Source organism: Apostichopus japonicus, chromosome 9 (assembly GCF_037975245.1).
Source record: "Apostichopus japonicus isolate 1M-3 chromosome 9, ASM3797524v1, whole genome shotgun sequence".
In the NCBI taxonomy this organism is placed as follows: Eukaryota; Metazoa; Echinodermata; class Holothuroidea; order Aspidochirotida; family Stichopodidae; genus Apostichopus; species Apostichopus japonicus.
The window spans coordinates 22,154,949-22,167,713 of record NC_092569.1 but is presented as its reverse complement, the minus strand read 5'-3'; the positions used below and the strand labels follow the sequence as shown (position 1 = coordinate 22,167,713).

The window sequence follows — 12,765 nt, the reverse complement described above, 5'->3', positions numbered from 1 at the left end:
AAACAAAAGGGAACACATTTCTTTTCTTTCTTTCTTTTATTGCTTCCTGTACTTGAGAAATAAAAAATCATGAGTTAGCCTTAAACCATATTGTGTAGACAGATTAACTTAAGTATGTCAGCTAAGCCCTTTGTTTACTATAAAAATTTAAGGCTGTTGACCAGAAGTGCTAGAGTATATCCATGCATAGTGTTCTAGCCTAACTTTATGTTTACATTTAGCCATGGATGTTACTAAGTTAAAACATGATATTAATTTACTGTATTAGTACTGAGTGATATTGACAGTAGATGGGACTATGCACCCCTAAAATCCAGTAAAATCCAGATTCCAACTGGATAAGATCTCAGATTGGACAAAAATTAAATAAATAAACAAACCATTTTTTACTACCCAATGAGGTTGAGTTTCCATGGTCTCATATTTGAACAACATCTTCAAACTTATTCACTCCACTCTTTTCATGAAGTCAAATGAAAATAACACCAACTTGATCCCCAAATGGGTCAAAAATAAACTGAAACACTGAATATCCTCTAACAGTCTGAATGAATGTTTTAAAACAAGATAAAAGTAACAGTGACAACACCCAATCAAGACTAAGTTAGATAAACCTACGCTCCCAAGGGCGAGCAAGTGCCTGACATATTGTGAGTCATTAATTATTAATGAGTAATTCATATGAGTGGCTGTGGCTGAGATCTGGTGCAAGCAGTATCCCTCCCATGTTTATAAGCAACTTAAATTATCAACTGTACAACCTGAATAACTGGTCAAAACTTGATTTATCCATCACAACCAGGTTCATCTGGAGATGATTTTAGAGATATATGTGGGTCTAAGTTGTGTAGTGGTCAGTTTTGTATTTGTTTACCCTGTGTTGTAGGCCTTATAATTCTGTTAATGTCAAAAATCCAACTACACTTTATATAATAGCTACATACTAAGCTCTAAAGGATTACAAGAATTGAAACACTGATCCCAAAGATAAAACATACGGCATGTTTTTCTACTACAAAATGGCCATTGCAACTTACTTAAGAAACGTTATGAGAAATCATGAAAGAGATTAATGCTTGTAATTAAAACGAATAAATTTTCAGACATGCTTTCAAAAAACTTTCCTTTATGCTTTTAAACTAAACTGTGAACAGTCTCTACTCCACATTTTGCAAAGCAATCCTTATCTCCTTAACACGATTACTTATCTTTTGACCTGATGGAGGTATGCCATACACCACAGTTTGGATAAAGGTGTAGAAATCTGTGAGCTGCACCGCATATGCTACAATAAAAACATAATGAACTTTCATTAGAATATCTGTAGCTGCTACAATTCCACATGCTTGCCTGGAAACAGGTAGGGCAACTCCATCCAGAACTACAAAAAACTGCTGCAAGTCAGTCACATTGCTTCCAATGGCCAAGAGGTGTGGCTGTTTTCGGCTGAGTTGGCTTTTCTTTGCATATTCTTCCACATTTGTTCCGATCTAAGAAGAAAGGAAATTAATTCATGCATTAATTTCCAAAATAGTGCCGATTTCTCTAGTAACCTCTGAAAACTTCAACTAGTCCAGCTGACAATTACTTCACATCCTGCTTGCATCACTAACCGTACTATTATGTATCTTGCTTGAACTGCTGCCTGGCTTGTGCCATATTTTAACCAAATATAAAATCCATATTAATAACTAACCAGCTACAAAAATATGCAAATATAACTTGATATATAATACAGGATTATCTGGCTCAGGTACAGAATAGTCTACATTAACCCACATCTGGATCAGATAGTTTTATGTGGTTGACTCTTATCTCCTGAAGGAAAGACACATTTAATAAGAGCACCTACCTGGACCGCCCAGCACAGATTGAGCCAAGGGGCTGAGGCCTAGAGGACAGAATGTCAGTACCAATATCCCCTAGGCTCAAATGGTTAAAGATTGATCACTCTGCATGAATTTTGGCAGATCTTTCCCACTCAACACACAAAACAACTTACTGGTTGCCAGGCGATGAAGTAACGGACATTGTCATCTCGACTGCATTTTCTACTTTTCCTTGTGTTGAAAGATGGCAATAGGTGAACCAATGCAAAGAGACCGTACCTGGATGCATGTTCTAAAGAAGAAAATGAAAAGTTTCTTAATAATGAAAAACATAAAAACAGATTACATATCTCAACAAAACAGATGTATATGTCAACAAAATAGTGTGACGTGTCAGTTAGTAATTGTTTGTTCCTACTACTTGCTCTAGAAATTGCAATATACAAATTACACATAGGCACTGCATGCCAAAAAAAAAAAAAAAAACATTCTGATATACTTTTATGTCCACTGAACCCAATTACATAGGCCTATGTCAATTTCACAGTCATAGGTCTTTTCAAAGTCACTAAAATAAATATGGTGGAAGACTGAAGGATTTCTGGGATTCTTCTATAATTGAAATTGGTTAGGCCAGGAAATTAATACTTTTGCTTATTGAATACACTGTTGGATGGAGGAAACTAAGGCATCAAGTGGTACAGTAACTCGTATCAATGAATGAACCAAGCAAGTGGCTATACAGGTACAACCCTACACCACCAGACTTACAACATTGGTTCTAGAATGTTTCTAGAATAATAACACACCCCTCCACCCACAGCGCTTTAACAGTACGTGGCTCAAGAAACAAATTTCCTTCAGTTTACCCTTACTCCACAGCTGGAATTAAAGCAAAAGTGAACAGGATTGCCAGCTTAATCAATTTTAGTGAATGGGCCTAAGAACTGGCTACAAATTTAGACCCAATAGTTATAACCTTTGATCTGAAATCTGGATACAAGTTTTAATCCACTGATTTCAACAATTTGCGAGCAATCTGATAATGATCTGGCTATTTTTGATTCACACGCTGCAGCCTGAATTGACACTTAAATGATCTTTGACCTCAATTTTTGGATACATTCGTGATGGGTCCCCTCCCATGGATCAGTTTAGCCAAGTTAGCTCCAGTACTTGAAAATTCACATAAGACTGCAGGAGATAATACCACTTAATGAACTATTGTTAGACAGGTAGATGCCCACCAATCACATAAGCACCCACCAGCTTCTATGGTGTCAGAACTTAAGTCTTCTTCAAAATCTAGATTGGAATGTAATTCAGTTTTAGTTTAATCACTTTCATTCATTTCTTCCATGTATGTTTAAAGAAAGTTGGGTACCAGACAAACTGTTAACAGCATTGCCACTTTTCTGTACATGATTTCACCTATAGCAGTCTTTTAAAGAGCTAACACACCAAATATTCACTACAGAAAACTTGACTGAACTTGCACAATGAGAGTCACATGACTACAAAATGTTAGCACTTTTTTGAAACATACCCTCAGACTTTTCTGTTTCTTCAAATTCAAACCGAAGGTCCCGCAGAGCTGAGTTGGTGAGTACATACTATGTACTTCCAAATGAAGCGGGAATGTACCCTCTCATTTCATCAAAAAGTTATTGGCGACCTGATCTCCATACATCTGCTCAAAGTCTTGCAAAATCTACAAGTAAAAGAATAGAACAAGAAAACATGCAATGAATCCCAAAACATGTCAGGTTTCTTTCATTTTTCTGCAAAAGCTTGAGTCTATAAACAGTATAAAAAAAAGCATGTTTAAAGTTTCACCTAAATTTGTTTCAAATTAATTGGAAAATTAAGCCTACCTATAGTCTTTCACTTTCCATGACAGAACATCTTAAGTGAAGCATATTTACATTGGGAGTCATCATTTCAAAAGAAAAGATACTTATAGTAGGCCTTCCTTGTTAGGTGCAAACAATTGGGGTACACAACATTAAGCGATGCATGAAATATGGGAAACACTATGAAGGTCAAATAAGAATAGGATGTATACAATTACTCTGATCATTATTTTATTTTTACATTTACTTTAATTTTTCTTTAAACCTGAATAATGTATGACTGTGAAGTATGGTTTGTACTTGTACTTTGTAGGCTACTTCATTTTGTAGTCGGCAATCACACACAGACCTTACACTGCAAAGTAACATTAACAACACAACGTTAGCCCTGTTACCACAATAATGTTAGACCTAGGCTAGGCTACCACAAATTCAAAGCGTAATATGGAGTGACAGGCCGTCCAAAACGTTCTCTTGTGGTCGTCTAGCGGCCATCGGCTCATATTCTTTAGGCATTGGCATATAAACCAATACCAATACTTATTGCATTGGGCCTGCCTCTCTTATACGTTAAGACTCTGTGATGGCCACTTGTGCAAACGCAGTAGACTGTAGTACCAGTAGTACACCTCAATCGAATCGCCATTTGCGGCCATAAAGTTAGGCCTTATAAATGTTACAATAAGGAGGTCGGCTAGGCCTATATACGCCCAATCATAAACTTGGCATAGCCTAATGTTATATCAGAGCGCATTTGGCATTTACATACGTGAATAGACCTATGAAATAAGTGGTAGGCTACCATCACTAAGACGTCGACAGAGGTATTATTTGAAGGAAATTCCCGACGTCATCAGCAAAGCTAGGTTATTGAAAACATGAATGATCACTCAAATTTCATGAAAGGTCGCCATATCAGCTTTCAAATATTCCTTACTCTGGAGAATATTCACAGATTTCAATTCAGAAACTTACGTCTGCCGGTGGAACGTTCGTCACTTGTCACGTCTAGCGATGCGATATGCAACTATTTGGTTATAACCAATAGCGTTGTTGCATGTTACTGACGTCACCGCCTTCAGCCAATCAAAAGTTAATACGAAACTTTCAGCACTTAACAAGTGCAGTGCGACACAACTGCGGCGATAGCACTTTGGTATGGTGCAAGTTATTTAACACTTGAAGGTTGAGATACTAGCTCTTAAAGTGCTAATTGATGACTAGCACCGTGTTGGAGCTACTAAATTAGCACTTCAGTTTTTAGAGTGTACGGAGAAAGAACCGTAGCCATTAAACTGGGAGTTCAAGACTTTTAGTTTCATCTACTTGGTCCTTGAAATTGGAAAAGAATATATATAGCATATGAAGATAATTTCTTTCGCTATGTAAAATTTATTGGTTGCCTCTATTAACTTCTGACACTTTTAGCAACGTTACGCATAATTTGTCTCCATGGCCGCTTAACGCTATAATATTAAAAAACCATTACTGCCAGCATTGCTAAATAAAGTTACGTTGCACCCAACGTTAGTATACTTTAGGCTGAAAGTTTGCTTCCTCATAACTTTTGGGTATTAATTTGCCAAAGGGTGTTTACACCGAAGGGATCCCTGTCATAACATACTCGATGTGCTTTGAATTAGTATATGATCGGGATTAAGCTTGGCATGCCGAGATTTTTTTTCAAAATGATTTTGCGTGATTTAGGTTAATATAGATATAGGTTAAGGTCAGCTGACCTTGGACAACGGGCCAATCAGATTCGACAATTCTTAATAAGTATGAATGAATAGAGTATATTCATTTTATTTGGAAAATATTCTCCTTGTATTCTCCGTGTCCTGCTTCACTGAGTGCGAATATAAAAGAAATTAATAATCTACGACGGAACTATTGACAAGCTAGTAATAATGCCTAAAATCTAAAGTACATATGTGATATCATAATATTACAACTCATATAGGTATTGAGGGAATTGTGTCTGTCGCTGCATTGTCATTGTGCTTTGGCTGCAGACAATATAGAATATCGAACTGCCTCGGAAAATATTTATTAAAAATATTACCTGTGTAAGGAGGATTCCGAAGTTGCGTATGTTCTTTTAGGGAAAAGCTGTGAAAAACAGCCACCGCTCGGCAGATCGTTAGTATAAAGGGTACGCTTGCAATTGGCTGAACTCTATGATTATTTCGTAGTGATGTTTGACGGTACCATTTTACCTCGCATGTTCCATGATATTCACGTACTGTGTTTTACAAATGTAGCGGCATATTACAGATTCAGACTTCAGTTTCAGTGTTCAAATGTCAATTTTTTAGTACTTTCCCGAACGTAGTTTCATTTCCATCTAATAAAAACGGCTAACTTTAATACAGTACAATTATAATTTAGTACAGCAGTTTACATTTGGAACACTGTTGGAGTTCATTTCCCCTAAAGTGACCGGATTTCAACAGTGAACTGTTCATCCCGCCAGAGAAGAAATAACGATACTGATTACATCAAGATGTTACCACGCCCTCGAGCGATAAAATAGTAACGACATCAATAGCCGTCAATATCATGAAGTATATGTTTGTGATATTTCTCCTATATATTACTTTGCAATGTAAGTATTTTATTTTATTTTTTTATTATTTGTTATTTCTGCCACAGTGATATACAATTTTTAATATATAGTTAATACATAGAAGTAAGAACGTTTCGAGTCTGGTCCCTTATAAAGTAAAACCAGAAAATAAAACATCCCGACAACACATAGAAAATATATAGTATTAAGTGACTTTTATGGCAGGCTGTTACCACTACAAAATAGAACCACTTGTAAGTAGCCGAGTAATATAGTTCTCTATGCACCATCACAAAATATTACCTTGGTTATGGTGAATATAGACATTTCCTAAATTTAAAACTAATTCTTATTGAAACAGCCAACTCTGACCAATTTTTTTCCGTTTGGAAACGAATTCATTTTGACTTGAACCCAGTTGAAATTTGATTTTTTTCTTCGACATTTGCAGATATATTTGGAAGTACGGATTTTAAGGGCTATTTTAAATGCACTCAGAGCGATCAATCAACGTCTCCCGAAGAAGGTAAAATAAATTATCTGTAAATGCTTGAATATATCATTAGTTATATTGATAATTAGAAAATGTTTAGGCGTAATGGTAAGTTCCTTTTACAAAATACTTTGTTGGACAATCCTTCACAACTAAACGTTATTGAAAATTAGAATATTTGTGTTCGTTATTTCGACTAGAGTTACTCTAATGACTTGCGTATAGGATGCTTTAGTACACAACTACTTATTTTTCTGATTGGTTTCATGTTACAATTCTTTCACAACTATACATTATTGAAAATTAGAATATTTGTGTTCGTTATTTCGACTAGAGTTACTCTAATGACTTGTGTATAGGATGCTTTAGTACACAACTACTTATTTTTCTGATTGGTTTCATGTTACAATTCTTTCACAACTATACATTATTGAAAATTAGAATATTTGTGTTCGTTATTTCGACTAGAGTTACTCTAATGACTTGCGTATAGGATGCTTTAGTACACAACTACTTATTTTTCTGATTGGTTTCATGTTACAATTCTTTCACAACTATACATTATTGAAAATTAGAATATTTGTGTTCGTTATTTCGACTAGAGTTACTCTAATGACTTGCGTATAGGATGCTTTAGTACACAACTACTTATTTTTCTGATTGGTTTCATGTTATACCTGTGTGATAAGTGTTCAAAATCGATAAAAAGGAGTCGACAACGAATGCTGGTTTTACTTGATACAACTGATGAGGGTTGGATCAGGATATTTCAGCCACAGATACTTAATAATGCTCGGTTGCTTCCAAAAATATGTGCATACTAGAAGGGGCGAGGTTTTTAAAACTTGTTTTTTTTAATGGTGTTCGAATTTATTCGAAACTGAAATTATGTTCATAAGACATTTATAATTGTTTAGAATGGTGTAGTATGGAATGTATAAGTAGTATTAAATATTAGGAAAATTCCTTTTCTGTGTTATTATACGATGCCTTATAAAGACTCTACACCGAATATCAAGTTGATACAGCTATGATATGGCATCTCCTATCGATCTGTTTAAGATGGCTACACAAATGACCTTGATACCGCCACTGAGTTGGTAACATCTACTCCCAGTTGTCCAACCAATATGGTGTACAGTCTTTGCGCCTGTCAGCACACATGTGATGAGCCGGAAACTTGTATTTGGACCTGTTGTCGAGAGATGAATGCCTGTATCTGTCCCCATAGCCTTTTTCTGAATTCTAATGAATGTGTAACAAAGCGAGAATGTGGATGTTTCTTATCATCTCAAGATATCATCATTCCGGTGAGTATTTGTTAGCCCAAAGTTCTGATATCAAATGTTAAAGTTCTTATATCAAATGTTAAAATGTTCTCAGCAAGGCTGTAATGCTGCCAACGAGAGCTTAAACCAGCGGCTTTAAACCTAACTGGGGGCTCCGGGCCAAGTATTAGATGGGGTCCGAAAGTCAAGTGAATGAACAATTACGACACCGCCATGAAATTCGGTTCCAAATGCTCCTTGATGATATTGGACCTGTCAAATTTGAACGCAATGTGCATTGTGCACCGTCCTTTTATAGGATCGGCGCTTCTAAGCCTTCTGGACACTGGGCATCTCCCATTCAAACGCTGGACTTATGCCACTGGTTCTATTTGGGAGGGCAGTGGGCCAAACCTTTCAGATAGTTTATAAGGAAAGTCATAAACATTGACTTGACCAAACGTTATCCCTAACGCGGACTGCATATACTCATAAATGTGCTGCATTGTGTTAAGTGACTCCTGATTGGTATTTTGATGACGAGAAGGCGTAAATATGAGAGGCAGAATATCTTATTTTGTCTCGATGCGTAGATGATCTCCTGTTACAAATACGTTGAAGTGGTTAATGAAGGTTACCTTAGGCTAATGTCATGTAGTATCATACTAGTACCATATTTTATACTGTCGTACTTAATTTAAGGATGATAATTTGAAATGTTTCCACAAGAAACGATATAGGCCTATTTAAAATCTTGATTGTTAAAATTTTGTAATCAATAGGTTAACAAGACTCACGCTACACCAACTTGTGATTCGGTATGCCATTGTAAAAATGGAAAACTACTTTCCTGCGATGTAATTTACTGCGATGCTTACTCACAATGTGTCCAACGATCAGCTTTCGTAGATAATAATGGCAAGGAGATATTCGAAGGAAAGTGTGTTCGTATTCAAGATTGCCAAAGCATTTTAGATGCAGAGCTGTGGTTTGGAGAAGATTCATACAAAGTATATCCATACGGCTTACCAGATGTAGCACTGGAAGTGTACTGCAAAATAACAAGTCCCAATGGCACAGTCTCAACGGTAGGAATTCCAAATATTGGTTGGATTAATTATAGCACGTTAATTAACATAAAACATTCTGTAGATATGTACAAGCCTGACCTATTTAGCAGGGAAAATATAAAATTAGAACGCCGAAAATCTGTAAATTGCAAAACTATATTAGAAGCTATCGAATTGCCATTTATCATACAGCTTATAGATCAATCTTTCTTGGAATCTACAATGAAACATGTTTTACTAGTAAATCATTCCTTTAATGGGGCCAAACGTTGTGCCTTCCACCGCAATAATGGCTGTTTATGACAGTCCCGCTTGTTGTTATTAGCATTTAGTGATACAGTTTTGTTGAGAATATCTTTTTCAACGTCAGGAAGAAGACAAGTTCTTATCAAATAAAAACCAAAACAATTAAATGCTACTTAATTTTCCTTACTTCTTTATTGTTTTTAATCGCAAAAGAAAAAACCACAAATGGAATATCATGACTGTTACACTACAGTACTGACAAGTACAGCTATGAACGTTTGTCCTGATATTTCTTCTACGAACAGATGATACAGAGAAAGCTGGCAGCATCACCAACCTTCCACTTGGGTTGGCTTTTATTTAAAGATGGCTTTGGATCTCCCACTGACGAATTTTGGATTGGCAATGATAATCTACATTATCTCACAGCTCAAAGTCATTATCGTCTTCGGATTAACATGGAAACAGACGTTGGTAAACTTTACTACGCAACATACGACAACTTTGTCGTAGATGATGAACTCAACGGTTACGAAGTTACTCTCGGTAACTTCAATGGCACGGTTGGTTAGTATTTGCGTATGTTTCATTTTGTTCTAAAATTTAATATATATGAGCAATAAATTAAGGTTAAGTATTTCCTGGCTATCTATTCCTCACATGTGAATTCCAAAATGGGTTTTGGTTATGAAATTTGGCATCATATGGTCAGAGATGGAGCCATAGTTTAGGCAGAAGATGTGGAAAGGAATTGGTCCCAGTGTGAGAGCGTCCTCCCGAAGAAAATGAAAATACTGAATCGTCCGATGGTGCAATTTGATGCATGCATATTAAAAGAAAGTTTGTATAAAGTCGTTCAAAACAAACTTTAACATAATTGTAAACATTATATTAATTTCTATTTATTAGTTATTAAACCAAATATGTATTAAACATGTGCAATGAGCAATAAACGCAGGATTGTGCACATTACTAGTTGTGAAAGTTACTGGGAGTGAAAATCCCAATGGATCCCCGCATTATGATAACACTCTAGTGATAATGATGGGATGCGTCCATTTTTGCTGGAGGCATTTTTAACTTGCCTAGTATAAATGAGAAGCGGTTCTGAGACAGGATTTGAATGCAAAATAATATACACCAGCATCATTATATTCCGATCACTTATATAAAGTGGTTATGGAAAGAAAATGGTCGATTTAATCCGATAATAGCTATCAGTTAAACAAATATCCTGTTGGCTGAAGTTGACAAATTGCTTTTTCATTCGTCAGTTTTTCTGCTTTTGAAGGTGACACCTACATCGCGGTGACGACAAGACATTTTCAAATTGAGTGATATCTTGTAAATGCATAATTGAGCTGTAAATACTTTTGTTTTTTAGTAAAATAAAAACAAAAAAATATTCACATTCATTTTTGATGAAATTCTAAATATTTTTTATTCATACGCAAGCATCCAAATGCATCATATTTCAAGGATAATTCAACAAGAACTTTGCAAGAGACCAAATGCTTTGCAATATATCTTGGAATAAGATAGGTATTAGCTGGTAAAACAACTGTGGAGATGAAGTTTTCAGTAAACAGTGTGGAGTAGTTTTGTTTTCTTAAAGACAACTGATGTTACTAAAACTCTTTGAGAGTTCATTAATTTGAAAATCTTATTCGGTATTATTGAAGTATTGTTCTTTCATTCCATACCGTAGATTGCAATGCAATGGACACTCATAATCACCAGAAGTTTAGCACGCTTGATAGAGACAATGACAATCATGTGCATCAGAACTGTGCGATGAAAAATCGTGCGGGATGGTGGTACGATGCATGTGACAAAGCGAATTTGAACGGAGAGGTCATAGAGTGGTCGTGCTTCCCGAAAGACGAATCCATTGCATTAAGCGAAATGTTTATTGACCGTGATAGTCCTTCAATTTGAAGTTTCTTTGAAATCAATGGAAATATGATATCTCGAATTATGACAGAAAAATACGAACATCCTCTCTGTTTTGAAAAAGTTTGTATTCGAAATATAATTCATCAGGCGAAATGTAGCATATTAACAATGCAAACGAATAATTACAAAAGAAAGGAACAGAAAGTGGAAGAGGAGAAGAAGGGAAAGTAAACAGAAAACATTGTTATATGGAACCTATTGGAACACGAAACGATTGATTACATTTTTTGTATGATTGTCTTACAATTGAAGCAACTAAATTGAAATATTTCACAACTCATATAGGATTAACATAACGGAAAACAAGTGACATTAATCCTCATATTCTAATTACCTGAAACAAGCCATCACATCACATTGTTTTCTATAGTGGTTTAATAATGTTATAATGTTTATATAGAGCCTTACATAAAATATGATTTCAAATCACTTCATAATTAAGCATAAAATTGATCCGGCGATAAAACAAAATAGTACGACAGCAATAAGACACTCAACATTGAACAAGTGACACAGAAAACGAAGAAACCAACACTAAGTAAAGGTTTAGTAAGCAGAGTAGATAATATATCTTCTCTCAATGTAAATTGTTGTCACGTAAATGGACAACAAACTCTCTTATCTTAATGTTTCTTTTCGATGATTACATTGTGGAATTATTTAATGAAAAGAATGCTTAATCTAATTTAATGACTGAGAGCAGCAACTGGGACCAAGCTGATTGAGTTGGATTATTTTGCGGGTACGTTTGTCTACACAGCGGTATCATACTGGAAGATATAGAACGCAGGTTCGAGGTGTTGTAGAGTTTGGAAAAACACGTTGAATGAAAATATTATTGATTACACTCCAATGCAACATTTTAAACATTGACATATTATTGTTATTATCGTAAGTTGATGTAGTGTTTGAAAATTTTATGGATATGTGTGTAAATATATTGATTAGTTAATGTTCGTACTATATTTGAACTTAAGAAATACGGTTGTATTGAGGTATATATAGATCATGAAAAGCTGTATATACTGTCTCACAATACTTCCGCACTGGATCAACACATTCAACGCACATATGACTGTTTGGAAGCCAATGAAACAGTTTTGTTGTAGTTCCTTTACTTAAATTACAACAGCCCCATTTTGGTAATATATAAATAGCCCTTTTACATAAATGTGAACAAGAAGTGCTAAAAATCATTGAACTACTGGAATATATTTTACCAAATGTACAGATGATCCATCTTTTTCTTCAAAAGAGTAAGTGGTAATGTTGTGGCTTGCCTCTGAAATCAAAATCACATGTCGCACTTTCCTTTTAAACTTTATAAGATTTCTCCAAAGGTTTAAGGAAAATGTCAAGGTCGTCATACGTGTAGGCGCGATGAAAGTCTTTTATTAACTCTAGCAGCTTGAAGAGTCTAATCCAATACTTGGAACTCTCAGTCTCTCAACTATGGATACCAATTGGCTACACAAAGAAAT

The 12,765-nt window shown here is 35.3% G+C and overlaps 1 protein-coding gene across 1 annotated transcript; it reads left to right on the top strand.

Moving 5' to 3' along the window:
- Window positions 1–5,897: 5,897 nt before the first annotated feature.
- On the top strand, window positions 5,898–11,279 carry LOC139973627 (uncharacterized). The gene is made up of 6 exons (XM_071980444.1): window positions 5,898–6,290; window positions 6,703–6,777; window positions 7,807–8,054; window positions 8,795–9,100; window positions 9,634–9,895; window positions 11,037–11,279. The coding sequence occupies exons 1-6, from the start codon at window positions 6,245–6,247 to the stop codon at window positions 11,264–11,266; spliced, it is 1,167 nt and encodes a 388-aa protein (XP_071836545.1). The 5' UTR covers window positions 5,898–6,244; the 3' UTR covers window positions 11,267–11,279.
- Window positions 11,280–12,765: the final 1,486 nt, after the last annotated feature.

What these genes read in the sequence shown, in the direction of transcription:
- LOC139973627 (XM_071980444.1), top strand. Translation starts at nt 6,245, where the DNA reads ATGAAGTATATGTTTGTGATATTTCTCCTATATATTACTTTGCAAT. An exon ending in ATCAACGTCTCCCGAAGAAG is followed by an intron (nt 6,778 to 7,806) that starts GTAAAATAAATT and finishes GATCTGTTTAAG; the next exon opens with ATGGCTACACAAATGACCTT. An exon ending in CCAATGGCACAGTCTCAACG is followed by an intron (nt 9,101 to 9,633) that starts GTAGGAATTCCA and finishes TTCTACGAACAG; the next exon opens with ATGATACAGAGAAAGCTGGC.